This window comes from Bufo gargarizans, chromosome 2, assembly GCF_014858855.1.
Source record: "Bufo gargarizans isolate SCDJY-AF-19 chromosome 2, ASM1485885v1, whole genome shotgun sequence".
Lineage (NCBI taxonomy): Eukaryota > Metazoa > Chordata > Amphibia > Anura > Bufonidae > Bufo > Bufo gargarizans.
This window is the reverse complement of record NC_058081.1, coordinates 43823973-43840897: the sequence shown is the minus strand read 5'-3', so window position 1 is coordinate 43840897 and position 16925 is coordinate 43823973. Positions and strand designations below refer to the sequence as shown.

Genomic DNA, 16925 nt, shown 5'->3' with positions numbered 1-16925 from the left:
CGGGACGATGAGGAGAACTCGAAAGTCAATCAACTGGACCTGGGCGTGCCCAAGGGTGTGTAGACCGAGCCTCTAGGCGCTGAAGCAACGCCTTCATAGCACCTAGAGGCTCATTAGCATATTTTAAAGTCTTTATTTTAGGAGAACGGCGGCAGGCAGGGAGTTATAAAGCACACTGGTATGTACTGCTGACATTAGCACATCGCTAATGGCAGTCCGCTACATAACGTTATTTCTCATGACAGAAACCCTTTAATAAAAGCTGTTATTATAAGGTACTTACAGATCTTTTGACAATCGTTGACAGACTAACTCAGGTATACATGCCTAGCTCTAATAAACTAGCAAATAAAATAAAAAATATGACAGTTACCCTTTAACTTTCTTGGAATAAAAGATGTTATGGTATTAATTTGCTGAGTGCTGGACATCTATCCTTTGGAAGTATTGGGCAGCTGTATTTTGTGCAGTGGTATATGACCAATATTCAACCCGGCTGCTGCAAGTTGAATTCATCTGTTCAGAAAAGAGTCCATACTGGATGTCCACTGGTGTATATAGTGTTTGTACCACTTTTTTTGGAAATGCCGTTTTAGTCATTCTAATTTTATTAGGTGCATTTACTACTGAAACTGCGCATGTTTCAGAGACATTTGCGCCTCGTTTGATAATTTTGAATTTTTAGACTAATTCAGAAGTTATCCAACTTTTGCTTCGATCCATCTAGGTCGGTGCCCCTATTTTACATATGAATTAGGTACAAAACCAGTCTAAAAAATATGTTTGTGTGCATGAGCACTAAGTAGTCCTGACTTGTCTCCACTCTGCTCTCTATGGCTGCTGGGTATAATCACTAGCCCCCCGCCTACCTAGCAGAAAGTCAGTGCATGGGGATAAGATTTCCAAAGCAGGAAGGCAATTTTTTTAAATAAAAATAATAATATGCAGGCAACTAAAAGGCAGCTGCGTGGTCCTGGAACTCAGATTTTGCAGATCTGCACAATCATTTCAAACAATGGGGTCAAAAAGTAACAAGGAAAACACACACAGACGTTTGAAATTTATTACAAACATTAATCACAATAAATTTACTTTATCCTACAGACCATATATACAATGAACGAAAATGCAATAGAACGTCAGCGTTACAAGCAGGTCATCTGTGCGATGACTACGGATCTCCAGGTCACGCTTCATTTTTTGTAAACTTTCAGGAATGTTCGGACGGGCGAGTCTTCCATTGGTCTAAAAGACTGGGTTTCTGCAAATGAAAGCAGGAAAAGTTCACGTCCGGCCCCTTTACCCACAAGCCTCATATTAACAAGACGCCATAAACCTCCGACTGACGGAAGACTTACTCAGTTGTGTCGACAATTGCTGCAGATGGGAGGTGCTGTCATTTAGGAAGGAGTTTAACAAGTTGATTGACTGCTGCACGTTATCCAGCTGAAACGTAGAGGACAATCATCAGTAAAATACAGCCATACAACAGCCAATACATAGCTATGGTAAACCGCCAGGCCTAGGAAAATAAAAGGGGCCGTGCAACCTGTTAGAATTGTTGAGCCATCTTCGGGACCATAGACATTTAACCCCTCAGATGCCGTGTTCAATTGCTACCACGCCATCTGAGATGACTTTACTCAAGAACGCTACGCTCTCTGAGCCTACAGCTAACTTCCTATGGAGCTGCCTTGGTTGGTCCGCAAAACGTGGATCTGCATGTTTTTTATTTTATTTTTTGCTGACCCATTGGCTTCATGCATCCGATGGAACGCTTGCTCCTCACGTGATGTCACAACGATGGGGACGTCAGGTCCTGGTGCCTCCAGTGTGGAGCGAGTGTTCCATCGCATGCAATTAGAGGAGGTATTTTATTGTTTTTTTATTTATTTAACCCTTGAAGGGCCTTCCTCCTGGTTGTTAAAACCAAGCCCACTTATTTCAATGGTGTAAACCAGGGATGGCCAACCTGAGCTCTCCAGCTGTTGCAAAACTACAACTCCCAGCATGCCCAGACTGCCTACAGCTAGCAGCCTACAGCAGGGCATGGTGGGAGTTGTAGTTTTACAACAGCTGGAGAGCCGCAGGTTGGCCATGCCTGGTGTAAACTATACTAAAATGTACGGCGCAGGCGCGGGATTTGCGGGGCACGGAGGAGACCAAGGATGTCAATCGCCTTTACAAGGGCGTGCGAAACGGTGAGAGGACGGAGCCTCTAGGTGCTGCAGCAACGCCCCACTAGCACCTAGAGGCTCATTTGCATATTATAAGAGTCATTATTTAGGGCGAACGGCGGCAGATATAAGTCATACAGTTATGTTCTGCTGACATTAGCACATCGCTCACGTCAGCCAGCTACATAACGATTTTTCTGATGACAGAAACCCTTTAATTGGTTTCAAAAACAGACGTGTGACGTACTTGTGAATGCAGCCAACAGGGTTAGACTTCACAAGAACGGGGGCATGTGGCACACGACAAAATACTGCAGTATGGCTTTGTTTTTTACATTCTATGCCTTCTCATCAGTTTAGCGAGGAGCATGAAGGAGTTAAGAAATCTCCCAGAAATGTGCCGCCTTTTTGGCATCAAGCAATGGAGCGAATGTATCTTGCACGGCATATATTGCTATAATTTTCAGCTGTTCTTCCCGACATATTAAATTATTTCTCTATTTCTGTGTCTGACGCACCTGTTACAAGTCTACAGAAAAATCTGTCCCAGCGCGGACACTGCTTATAAAGAAAACGGACGCCTTCTAGATTTCATTACACCGCACAGCAAATATATATATTAGTTACACCACATATTACCAGACAGATTTCCAGGCCATTAGGTCTGTCTGACCGAATTCAACAGAAGGAGGATTCTGGAGCCCTGACAAAATTTAGCGAGGAGATAAACCCATCATCCTAAGGTTAAAGGTAGGACACATCTGAATTGGAGAAAAATCTACGCGCTGCTCTCTGATCGCAAGGTGCTGTACAAAGAACTAACATTTCTTAAAGGGGTTGTCACTTCAGCAAATGACATTTATCATGCAGAGATAGTTAATATAACACACTTATTAATGTATTGGGATTGTCCATATTGTCTCCTTTTCTGGCTAGATTCATTTTTCCACCACATTATATACTGCATTGATCTGCGACCACCCTGCAATCCATCGGCGGTGGCCGTGTTTGCAAACTATAGGAAAAAGTGCCGACCTCTCTGGTGTCCAGGGCCGTGGGAGTGAGCATAGGCACGCATGCGCAGCAAGTCCTGTCCCGGCCACCTTGTATCTGGCCTGCAGTAGACATAACTCATGGAAACGAGCAGTGTATAATGCGATAAAAAAATGAATCCAGCCAGCAAAGGAGGCAATATGGATGATCACATTACATTAGTAAGTGCCTTGTATTAACTTTCTCTACATGATAAATGTCATTGGCTGAATTGAGACGATCCCTTTAACTCCTTAAGGACACAGCCTTATTTCACCTTAAGGACCAGGCCATTTTTTGCAAATCTGACCAGTGTAACTTTAAGTGGTGATAACTTTAAAACGCTTTGACTTATCCAGGCCGTTGTTTTTTCGTCACATATTGTACTTCATGACACTGGTAAAATGGAGTAAAAAAACACAAAAAAAAAATACCAAATTTGCAAAGAATTTTGAAAAATTTGCAAATTTCCCAGTTTCAATTTCTCTACTTCTATAATACATAGTAATACCTCCAAAAATAGTTATTACTTTACATTCCCCATATGTCTACTTCATGTTAGGATCATTTTGGGAATTACATTTTATTTTTGGGGGGCGTTACAAGGCTTAGAAGCTTAGAAGTAAATCTTGAAATTTCTCAGAAATTTTCAAAAACCAACTTTTTAAAGGACCAGTTCAGGTCTGAAGTCACTTTGTGAGGCTTACATAATAGAAACCACCCAAAAATGACCCCATTCTATAAACTACACCCCTCAAGGTATTCAAAACTGATTTTACAAACGTTGTTAACCCTTTGGGTGTTCCACAAGAATTAATGGAAAATAGAGATACAATTTCAAAATTTCACTTTTTGGGCAAATTTTCCATTTTAATATTTTTTTTCCAGTTACAAAGCAAGGGTTAACAGCCAAACAAAACTCAATATTTATGGCCCTGATTCTGTAGTTTACAGAAACACCCCATATGTGGTCGTAAACAGCTGTACGGGCACACGGCAGGGCGCAGAAGGAAAGGAATGCCATACGGTTTTTGGAAGACAGATTTTGCTGGACAGTTTTTTTTGACACCATGTCCCATTTGAAGCGCCCCTGATGCACCTCTAGAGTAGAAACTCCAAAAAAGTGACCCCATTTTAGAAACTACGGGATAGGGTGGATGTTTAGTTTGTACTAGTTTAGGGTACATATGATTTTTGGTTGCTCTATATTACACATTCATCTGACAGGTTAGATTACCTGGTATTTTTATAGAGCAGGTTGTCACGGACGTGGCGATACCTACTATGTATACAATTTTTTTTATTTATGTAAGTTTTACAAAATGATTTCATTTTTGAAACAAAAAAATAAAAAATCATGTTTTAGTGTCTCCATAGTCTGAGAGCCATAGTTTTTTCAGTTTTTGGGCGATTATCTTAGGTAGGGTCTCATTTTTTGCGGGCTGAGATGACGGTTTGATTGGCACTATTTTGGGGTGCGTATGACTTTTTGATCGCTTGCTATTTCACTTTTTGCGATGTAAGGTGACAAAAAATGGCTTTTTTTACACTTTTTTTTTACGGTGTTTATCTGAGGGTTTAGGTCATGTGATATGTTTATAGAGCCGGTCAATACGGACACGGCGATACCTAATATGTCAACTTTTTTTTTTTACTTTATTTGGGGAAAATTACGTTTTTGTTTATTTTTACTTGAAACTTAATTTTTTGGGGGGGAAACTTTATCTTTTCAACTTATTTTTTTGCTTTATTTTTTGTCCCACTTTGGGACTTGAACTTTGGGGGGTCTAATCCCTTTTACAATGCATTCTAATACTGTTGTATTGGAATGCATTGGCTGTATGAGTAATACAGTGAGCATTACTCATACAGCTTCCGGCCCTCACAGGCTCATCACAGGAAGGCAGCGCCGATGCCTCAGGAAGGCATCGCGCTGCCTTCCATGCCATCGGGTCCCCCCTACAGCCCCATGGGGACCCAATGGCACCGCCGCCAGCCGCAGGTCTGAATTGACCTGCAGTTTTGCGGCGATCGCCGACACGATCGCCTGCGCATTTAGCCAAGGTGCCTGCTCAACGATTTGAGCGGCGGTGATCGGAAATACACGTGTCCTTAAGTACCGGGACAACATGCCGTACCGATACGTCATGTGTCCGAAGAGGTTAAAGGGGGTTTCAGATATATTAATAATGATGACTTATCCTCTAGATAGGTCATCAGTACCTGATAAGTGGGGGTCCAACACCCGGGACCCCCAACGATCAGCTGTTTTTAGAAGGCAGTGCCGCTTGCAGTAGCGCCTTGACCTTCTCTCAGCTTTTTCTAGGCCAGTGACATCACATTCATCGGTCGCATGACCTGGGCAAAGCTCAGCTTTATAGAAGCGAATGGGGCTGAGCTGCGATACCAAGTACAACCGCTATACAATGTACGACGCTATGCTTGGTGAGCACGGGGAAGGCCGCGGCGCTCACAGGAACTCTGGTGTCCTCTCAAACAGCTGGTAGGTTTTAGACTAGTACTCGATTCACAGAGCAGGTATCTGGTGGTATGCTATTAGGAGAACTAAAGCAGAGTCAGGTTTTTCGACATTCAAAAAAGGCACTGCACTTTGCAGAAATTAAGTTGCTTTCATGCCCACAGCTCGACAGCTCAGTCCAGTCCTCACTCCCTTGCTGTCATCTCCTCATATAACTTGTCTACAAGGCATGAAGGTACAAAGACAATTTGAAGGAATTGGGATGCCTTCCAAATAAAGATCCATAACTGGACTGTATCAACCTACAGTAAAAGGGGTTTCATCACATAAAGTCTATTTACTGTGTAATGAAAACATTTTTTTTCAGTATGCCTCGGGTCAACATCTCCGCTTGCTGTGATTCAATAAGACCCTTCGCCCGTCATGTGATGGACACACAGGTGCACATTACGGCACAGTAATCAGACCGGTATCTGAGATGAGCCGAGCAGCCATGTCACCAGGAGAGGGTAGATACAATGAAAGTTCATGGCGAATAACCTCAAGCAGAGACCTTGAATACCATGTGAATAAAGTGCAAAATCTTTAAGTACCACAAAATATAACATTCGTTGTAATCGAAATGCCCCTTTAGCCAACTCTGATCACTGATATTTAGAGGGGTTTTCTGAGACACTGGTGGCATATCACTAGGCTATGCAACCAATGTCAGGGACCCAAAGGCGAGACCCGCACTCTCTCTCTAGAACAGGGCCAAAGTGAACGAGGACGCACCACACAAGCACAGCCACCCTCCATTTTTGTCTATGGGACTTCCGTAAAAATAGCCGATCACCGGCATGGCTAAATCCCGCATCCCCATAGAGGTGAACAGAGAGGTAATTGTGCATGCGCGGTATGCTCTCCATTCACTTCTTTGGGATCTCCAGAAATAGCCAAGTGTGCTTGCTTGGCTATTTTTGGAGCTCCCATAGAAGTAAAGAGAGAGCATACCGCGCATATGCGGCCTCTCTTCTTCGCTTTGAGGGGCCCATTCTGGAGATGGGTTCCAGAGGTGGGACCTGCCCCTATCTGACATTGATGGCATATCCTAGCCACCAATGCCTCAGATGACAACCCCTTTAATGCCTCAACTGCGAATACTGCCAATGAGCGATCATTTAGATGGTGGTGGCTCCCTCCAGAGATCAAATGGCCCCACTTGATGAGAATGTTGGGGCCATTTAGTTGCTATGGCAGCCAAAGGAAAGCAGGAAGGACTTAACAGGAGCACAACTTTTTATGTATTTTTATTTTTTTTACCACAGACTGCAGTACTATATTATTTCAGGGTAGTGAAAAAGCAATCCAGTGATCATTGTTCTGGTTCCCTAGAACCCAAAAAAATAAATAAATAAAAAATGTAATCTTTGATCATCCTCTGTCCCCATTTTACAAATGAAGTAAAAAAAATAAAAAAAAATAAAATAAAATTGTATTGTGGTTACAAAAGCTATGTATCCCGTAAGGTAAGCGCACTACTGAAAAAATAAATAACTGGATTGCCATTTTTTGTCGCTTCACAACAATTTAGTAGAAATAATGCTGTATGCGCCACGCATTACCCCTCGCACTGCCGCATTCAGCGATGACCGTGGCATGTGCGGGATCCTGCCGGGTGGCCATCGGGTCCCCGGGCTGCTATGACGGGGACCCGATGGTAGGGAAGGCAGCCCGATTCCTTCCTTAGGCATCGTGGCTGCCTTCCGTGACAGCTTGTGAGATCCAGCCCCCTGGATCTCATAGGCAGAAAGGCTGTAAGTGTATTACACTGGTAATACAATTACAGCCAATGCATTAAAATACAGAAGTATTGTCATGTATTGTAAAGGGGATCAGATCCCCAAGAGTGGGAGAAAAAAAAAAAAAAAGTGAAAAAAAGAAAATAACGTTTTACGGAAGAAATTTAAAAGTTTCAAGTAAAAAGATTTTTTTTTAAAAATAGGACCAAAAAATAAAAAAGTAGACATATTAGGTATTGCCACGTCCGTATCGACTGGCTCTATAAAAATATCACATGACCTAACCCCCTCAGGTGAACACGGCCATGTGAAAATAAATGTAAAACTATGCTAAAAAAAACACTTTTTTTGTCTCCTTACATCACTAAAAGTGCAACACCAGGCGATCAAAAAGGTCTATGCCCCCTATGCTGTAAGCATTAGCAATGTGCCGCACAGACAGAAAAAGGAGCGACCGGCGGCCACGGCGCACGTGAGTATAATGCTGCTCACTAACATACCATGGCAGCCAGGACTTCAGTAGCGTGACTCCTGGCTGCCATGGTAACCGATCTTCACTACCGCTCCGTGGTCATATCGCGGTCCGGCGATATAGGCGATATGCACAAACTCCATATCGTGGCACAAATTTATATCGCATATCGCCCACCCCTACTTTCACACTAGCGTTATTCTTTTCAGGTATTGAAATCCGGTAAATGGTCTCAATACCGGAAAAAAAACACATCAGTTTTGTCCTAATGCATTCTGAATGGAAAGCAATCCGTTCAGTATGCCTCATGATGTCTTCCGTTACATCCCTTGTACGGTATTTGACTGGACAAAATACGAGTATCTCTACAGCTACAAGCTTAAAGGGGTTGTCTCATCATGCGATATTGCCTTATAGGTGCGGGTCCCACAGCTAGGACCCACACCTATATCAAGCGTGGAGCCCCGCAAGTGAAGGAGGGCGCACTGCGCATGCGCAGCTACCCTCCGTTCATTTTCTATAGGGCTGGTAAAAATAGCCGACTGGCTCGGCTATTTCCGTCAGCCCCATAGAAATGAACAGGAGCGCGGGCCGCGCATGCACAGTACGCTCCCATCCACTTCTATGGGGAGCTGACTTGGTGGTGGCCGGACCGGAGTCCTCCAGCCACCACCTTGCGGGGCTCCGTTCTCAATATAGGTGCAGGTCCCAGCAGTGGGACACGCACCTATGAGACAATGGGGGCATAGAAATACAGGGACATATTACAGCAAAAGACCTATAACATTCACCCCTAATTCACATTTTTATTTAATAATTTAAATTTTGTTGTTTTGTGAAGGAGAAATAAATCCTGACTGACTACCATAATACCTCTTGACGAAATACAATCTGGTCAGAAGATGGAATGGTGACAAAATGTGATGAACATGGAAGGGCACGTTTTTCTACAACATGAAACTTACCACAATTTCCATGCAGTCAAATACTGCCCCCTGCTGGTGTAAAATCGTGCTGTAGTCTGGTTTGCTCTGGAGGACTTGATTTTGAGAAGATGGCACATCAGTGACGCTGGGTGGGGGATGGTTATTGGCTTTGCTTTCTTCAAGTTGCCTTTTGAAACAAGAGAGTAAATACTGCTTATACTTCTTCACACGTTTGTGTGTTTTGCGGATCCGCAAAACACGGACATCGCCGGCACTTAATAGAAAATGCCTATTCTTGTCCGCAATTGCGGACAAGAATAGGACATGTTCTATTTTTTTCGGGAACGGAATTGCGGACCCGGAGTGCGGATCCGCAATTCCGGATCTGGGCAGCACATCGTGCTGCCCCATAGAATTGAATGGGTCCGCAATTCCGTTCTGCAAAATGCAGAACGAAATTGTGGACGTGTGAATGGACCCTAAAAGTGATCAAGAAGGCTGGATGACTGAAAAGTGCATTTGCTGTAAGAGGAGGGGAAAAAAAAAAAAAGGAAAGGAAAAAATTAAATCCTGAAGTCAGCAAAAAAAGTATTGCAATTTTCACACTGAGCACCCCCACGAGGCTGCCACATCCTGTCATTTGTGAGTATGTATGTTGTAGATTAGTGACGTAGACTTTGGTCTCAGTGGTTCAACATAATTATTTAAAATTACGTCCCTGTAACATCCAGAGGATGGTGGAAAAGTATACAAATTTATTTTTATTTTCATAAATCAATGGTACAAGCAAAGATTAGAAAACCACCTATCCCTGGACTAATCACAAGCTCTCAAGTCACTGCCAAAATCCACCTTCACCTGTTTATCACATCCACACATTTTCTATCATGTGTAGGATGTCCATTGTGGTACTTGTGGTCCGCTGCAGGCATCCGCCATTGTATGCATTTTTGCTGGGGATTGCCATTAGCAACGGACCACAAGTGCAGGATCTGCCCCCCCGTGTAGATGCACCACTGCATATGGGGTTGAGCACTTCCTGCTTTTTAATACCACGCCAATCTGTAGTTTGTAAAATCCACCATCAGTCAACACAGCCTAGCAACTCACTAAAGGATCAGGATACATTTGCTAGATCTAAGTTGGATATAAGCGTTTTAGCTCGCTCCAATGCTGGATTAACAACAACAACACTACAGCTGTATAATGTATATGCACTACAGCTTCTCCTCTTCTATGTATACAGTTTATAGCAGACATCGTACCGGCTGAGCTCCACACAATAATTCAGAGAAACAGAGCCGACAGTACAGGAACGCTGCTAAAAATGCAGGAGACAAGTCACATAAAGGTCAGAAATACTGTTATTCCTCAATACATGATAGCTAATCCTGAAGTCACATGAAACCACATACATATATGCTATAGAGTACACACCCAAACACACTGATGGGGAGAGTAAGCACACGGGCGTGCTGTGTTTTGCAGTCCACAAATTGCGTATCTGCAAAACACAGATACCGGCCGTGTGCGTTCTGCATTTTGCGGAACGCACAGGGCCGGCGCTAGAGGTGGGCGATATGGCCAAAAATCTATATTGCAATATAATTTTAAGAATGTGCGATATATTTCGGGGGTTAAGCTTTTTTTTTTTTTTTTTTTTTACTTTTTATTTAATAACTATTAGCCTCCTCCTTAGGGGCTAGAACCCTTGTCCTATTCACCCTGATAGAGCTCTATTAGGGTGAATAGTACTTCACACTCTCCCTGAGAGTGACTATGGCAGCCAGGGCTTGAGTAACGTCCTGGCTGCCATGGTAACCGATCGGAGCTCCGCGATTACACTGCTGGGGCTCCGATCAGAAGCTGCCACCAATGATTTAATCGTGTGGAGGGGGCACAATTAATATAATACTTCGAAGAGGCGGAGTAGAAGGGAGGGACTGTGGCAACTGCACCACCAATGAGAACAGAGAGGAGGAGGGGAGGGACTAAATACAAACGTAGCCTGCATGTGCCGGCCATATCCCATACCTGGCCTCTATTACTGCGCGCCATGATCCGCCGCAATTAACCCGTCAAGACCTGAGGGGTTAATTGCGGCAGATCACGGTGCGCAGTAATAGAGGTCGTGTGAATGTAGCCCAATGCTGAATATCCTGCGTGTCAGAGCGTTTTACCTTAGTGAAAGAGGCCACTGCTATAGGGAGGACCTCTCACTACAATGAAGGGGGGTACTTGTCTGTACAAGGTTTAAGTAGGTGGTATTTATCACATCCACATGAATGTGAGGACCCAAGGTTTTCTAGCAGAACACTGCCCAGAGTGTCACACTGCCACAGCTGGCTTATCTTTTTCCCATAGTGGATCCTGGCTCTATCTTTTCTCCAAGTAAGTAACGATCGAGTAAAAGAAAATGTGATTCATCAGACCAGGCCACCTTCTTTCATCGCCCTATGGTCCAGTTCTGATGCTTACATGCCCATTTAGGTGACACTGACACAAAGATCAACATGTGCACTCTGACCAGTCTGAGGGCACACAGTCCCATATAAAGAAAGCTGCGATGCCCTGTGTGTTCTGTCATCTTTCCATCTTAACCAGTGACTTTCGGAAATATGTGCCACAATAGATTTTGCGGGATCAGAAAAGGCAGGCTAACCTCTGCTCCTCACACAAGTCAATGAGCCTTGGGGTGCCCATGTAGCCTGTCCACTAGATGTGCTTACTTGTACCACTTTTGGTAGGTACTAACTGCTCAGGGGTGTGGAAATCGTATCGCCCGACGCCTGGGACATGCAGTTTCGGGTGCCGGGCAGGTAGTTTGTTCAGTAGCTTAGCCCTGCTGCGGGCAAGTAGCAGGGCTGAGATGGCTTTGTTTACCGGAGCAGTGGATCGGCGACGAGCTGGGCGTGGAGAGGCGTTCCCATGGTGATGGGGACGCTTGAAGTTAAAATATACCATCGGATTGGAGAAAACTCCGATCAGATTGTATATTCTAAACCAGAGGTGTTCCCATGGTGATGGGGACACACCTCTGACAGGGCGGCTCCCTATCAGAGGTCGGGTGCCGGGAATGTTTCTACAATGTTTGCATTGGTGGGCAGTGCGCCCTCCCCGGTATTAAAATCATTAGTGGGTAGTGCGCCCTCACACCCCCCTCCCAGTATTAAAATCATTGGTGGGCAGTGCGCCCTCCATCACTGGTGGCAGCGGCAGTTCTGATCGGAGTCCCAGTCGTCTTGTAACTCACAGGTCTGTGCGGCACAAAGCTATAAGCTATTGCCCACCAATGATTTTAATACTAGGAAAGGGGGGTGGGGGCAGGAGGGTGCACTGCCCACCAATGCAAACATTGTAGAAATATTCCTGGCACCCAACCTCTGACAGGGAGCTGCCTCCCGCACAATTAACCCCTCAGGTGCTGAGGATGGCAGCGCCATGTCAGAGGTGCGTCCCCATCACCACGGGAACGCCTTGGGTTTAGAATATACAATCGGATCTGAGTTTTCTCCAATCCAATGGTATATTTTAACTTCAAGCGTCCCCATCCCCACGGGAACGCCTCTGTGTTAGTATATACTACGACCGTGAACACTCAGATCTGAAAAAGCTAATAGTATTATTTTCCGTTATAACCATGTTATAACGGAAAATAATAAAGTGAAGTTCGGTCCCCATTGAAGGGGGGGGGGGGGGGCGTGGTGTAGTGACAGCGTGGGGAAGAAGAAATGACAGAGCCGGAGCGGTGGAGCAATGAAAGGTTCTGTCACGTCTCCGGCTCGAGCCGTTACAGAGTCAGGGGCATTGATAGAACTCTCAACTCTGCCAGCATCCCTCAGAGGACCCCCTTTCTGCAGGTGTTGTCAAACTGGGAAGGTGAGGGGGGTCCTTTCCATGCCACATCAGCAGCTAATTTGCCTAAACCACCTACAGGTACGGGTAGTAATGTGCTAAGAGCAAGAGTGTGCTGTGATCACATTAAGGCCTCGTTCACACCAGGCAGTGCGTTCCGGCCTGATTCTGTCCAGAATGCACTGCCGCATTGTGGCCGGCTAACTATATTGTGGGGCAGAAGGGGGCGTAGTGGTCTGTTGAAGTGATTGGCACCATAACTATGCCCAACGGCTGCAATGCGATCGGCTGCACAGGATCACAAGGCACATTATGTCTGCGGTCCAGTCCAAACAAAATGCTGCAAGCAGCATTTTGACCGGACCTCCGGCATAATTGTGCCTTGCGATCCCGTACAGCCTGCGGCTGTGGTGCCATTCACTTCAATGGATTGTCACGCCCCCCTCCTTCCCCACAACATAGTGAGCCGGCCGCGATGTAGTGCATTCTGGACAGAATCATCTGGTGTGAACGAAGACTAAACTAAGAGTCATTTCACAACACAAAGACTGGAACGCAAGCCAACCACCTTCCTGCATAAGGAAGCGTGGTGGTGCATTGAAATATGGTTTTTATTTAAAATTATTTTTTTGTATCAGGACAAGTAGATTCTCATGAGGGACAAGTAGATCGAGGCCCAGCTTTAGTCCTTCGACAAGTAGTTGTTTTTTTTTCCACACCCCTGCCTCTGCATACTGGCAACACCTCACATGACCTGCCATTTTGGAAATGCTCTGACCCAGTCGTCTAGCCATTACAATCCGCCCATTGTCAAGCTAAGCCAGTCCCCTTCTGCATCAAGGCAGAAGGGAGCTGACTTAGCTAATGAACCAAGAAAGACAGCCCTTCATCCACATCTTTGACATACTGGGGCAGGAAGTCCCCTGCTTATGCAAGTACAAATACAGAAGTGGAACTTCCAGAACCAGGTTGAGGTCTAAAATAGGATGTTTCATGCAGCTTCAAATTTATATATTATCAAAGGGGTTGTCTCACATTAGCAAATAGCATTTATCATGTAAAAAAAAAAGAAAAGAAAAAGAATATAAGGCTCTTACTAATGTATTGTGATTGTCCATATTGCCTCCATTGCTGGGCGGATTCATTTTATAATCACATTATACACTGATCGTATCCAGGGGTTACGTCCACCCTGCAATCCAGCAGCAGTGGCCATGCTTGTGCACTATAGGGAAAAACAAAACGCAGATCACTCCGGTGGCCGAGACCATGAGTGTGTGCATAGGCTGATGCAAGCACGACCACCACTGCTGGATTTCAGGGTAGAAAGTAGACAATATGGACAATCACAATACATTAGTAAGTGCCTTGTATTAACTTTATCTACATGATAAATACCATTTGCTGAAGTGAGACGACCCCTTTAAATTCTATTAATTTACATTTGAAATACAAAAATAAAAATAAAATTAAGTTAAGTTAAATCGTATGCACTAAGCTACCTCTAGTGGTGTCTTTGGGCAGTGACAATCTTATCTTTTTACTTCAGGTCTGAATATGTAGATTTAAAAAGTAAGATCATGCTAAAGGCATTCAATATAAGGCCTCCTGCACACAAACTTTTTTTTTTCGTTTGCGTTCCGTATACTGAACCATTCAGTTCAATGGATCCGCAAAGAAAACGGAAGGTGTTCCGTATGCCTTCCGTTTCTGAATTTCAGTTCAAAGATAGAAGGATAGGACTGTTCTATTAGGGGCCAGATGTTCAGTTCCGCAAAAAAAACGGAATGCACACAGATGTCATACATATTTTTTGCGGATCCGTGTTTAGCGGACCGCAAAATACTGAAAAAGCCATAAGGTCGTGTGAAGGATGTCTAAGGCACAGGGGTTAACATGAGTTTAAGGGATTTGCAAGTTTTTCATAAAACTTACCTGCTTAAGACAACAGCTTTCTCTTTGTAATCTTCAAGGAGCTCTTCCCAGCGACTGGACTCCGTAGTGAACCTGAGAACACAGAAGGCTTAGTGATGAGGCTGTAATAAACGCCAATCATCTGGAATTAGTACATTGATCAAAAGGATGCAACTTCAAAAGCAGTTGTCCTGGGGTTGGAGCCTGACAGAACCAACCCACCTGCCGCTTTATAAACACGCTGTAAGGCAGGGAGAAGCGGTTAGTCACGGCAGCCATTGGCTTGCCAAGCACCCAGGAGATGAGGAACGGTGACAGCTACAGTGCAAGAGGTTGCTCATCCGTGTTGTAAGGTCTAGTAAAGATGGCCAATTAATAGACTATCCTGTCTCTATTTCCAGCTGCTGCCACCGATGCGGTCAGGAGTTTCTTAATACATTGCACAGATTCAGAGGACTTTTCTCACACTCTGTTAATTACACCACAAAGTCTTTGAAGTTTTCCTCTTTCCAGAGACATTGTGGAGAAGAGAAGACAAATTAAAATGTGAATTATCCTCAGTTGTATGGACGGCTTGCTCTGTACCAGAAGACTTTCCTCCGTTAAAGGGAACCTGTCACGTGGATTACAATCTAACTAACTATATACAATCATTAACTACTAAAAAGTACCTTAGATGTATTCACTTACTCGTGTGACAGATGGTTACCTCATAATATACACACAAAGATGCCGCATGCTAATGCGCTGATTTGAGTCCAGCGTGATGTTAGCGAGTCCAGCGTTTTTTTTAATTCAGAGCTATAGCCACTCCCCTGCCGCTGATTCATATGGAAAATAACGGTCAGTCAATCAGCAGCAGGTGGGCGGGGAGAGTCAGGAGCTCATGAATATTAATGACTCGTCATTATCAGCTGGAGATTTTCAATACAAGATGTTGGCAGATTGACTGGGTCAATTAAAGAAAATGACCCAGCATTTTGCTAAGAGGATCAGTCACTGATTTATGCTGCCCTTAGTTAGGACACCATAAAACTGGTGACAGGTTCCCTTTAAGTGTCAGAGGTGACTACACAAAGATGAAAGATTCTGAGGAATTATATCTGGTTTATACTTTTCCGACACACTTTTAGATGTTATAAGGCTATCTTTCACATTAGTGGCAGCCTTCTCTGGCGGGTGAACAGCCTGCCGGATCCGTGCTGCGGCTAGTGCACGCGTGCTGCCGGAGGTCCGCTCCGGCCCCATTGACTTTAATGTGGGCGGGTCGGAGGTCCGGTGGCTGCACGGCAAACATGACCTATCGGCATGTTTGCCGTGCTGCCGCCAGACCACCCCCATTATAGTCAATGGGGCTGGAGCAGACTTCCGTCAGCATGCGTACACTAGCAGCAGCACGAATCCGGCAGGCTTTTAACCCGCCGGAACAGCCTGCCGGAGAAGGCTGACGCTAATGTGAAAGTAGCCTAATCCACAGGATAAGGGATAGCTATTAGATTGGTGGGGGTCCTACCAAAGGGGCCCAAACGATTACAAAAGCCACCCAGCAAGTCAGGCATGGGAACTGCTCCTCTATTCATCTCTATGAGAGTTCTGGAAATAAAATGCCAGAATTGATGTAGAGATGAATGGAGAGGGAATGTGCATGCTCAACCTGCAGCTCCATTCATGTGGTGTGAGGGGTAAGAGGTCACCATTCTAGAGGTTGCAGCAGGAGGACCCACACAATCTAATCGTCATTCCCTATCCCGTTGATAGGGGATAACTTGTAACAACTGGAATACTGCTTTAAAACAAGAAAACGCATTCTATCTGTATAGACCATGGCTACACAGAACCCAGACACCAAGGTGCCTTGAAAATCCTTGGACAGTGCTCTGGCGACCGGGCTTTACTTCATGTCCTTCAAACATTTGGTGGCCAGGTGCTCTTTGACTAAAAGGAAAGAGGTGGCAAATTGGTTGACATTTTCTAAGACCATTGCTGGGGCGCTCTTGCTATGACCATGGGGAAAAGGGTGGCTGAAGGGAACTTATACTATGACTAGTTAGAGGGGGCTCGCCATCAATGACTACTGGGAGGGGGCTTACAGTTAAAGGATGGATAACTTATCAACCATCCACAGGGTAGGTGAGAAGTGTCTGACTGGACAGGGTCCAACTGCTAGGACAGTGATGGCGAACCTATGGCACGGGTGCCAGAAGCGGCACTCGGAGCCCTCTCTGTGGGCACCCGCACCCTGGAGAAAGTGTATGGTGTACCAATATGCCTTAGACTTGTCCTGCCATT

General features: G+C 44.8%; 1 protein-coding gene across 1 annotated transcript in view; it reads right to left on the bottom strand.

Annotated features, from left to right (window-relative positions):
- Positions 1–1049: 1049 nt before the first annotated feature.
- DSN1 (DSN1 component of MIS12 kinetochore complex) overlaps positions 1050–16925 on the bottom strand; it is a 51906-nt gene continuing 36030 nt past the window's right edge. Inside the window, exons 7-10 of the mRNA XM_044282831.1 lie at positions 14658–14729; positions 8907–9054; positions 1359–1446; positions 1050–1261 (exon numbers count right to left, since the gene is read on the bottom strand). Coding sequence (XP_044138766.1) covers positions 1194–1261; positions 1359–1446; positions 8907–9054; positions 14658–14729 — 376 coding nt within the window. The 3' untranslated portion in view covers positions 1050–1193. The remainder of the gene's footprint in view (positions 1262–1358; positions 1447–8906; positions 9055–14657; positions 14730–16925) is intronic.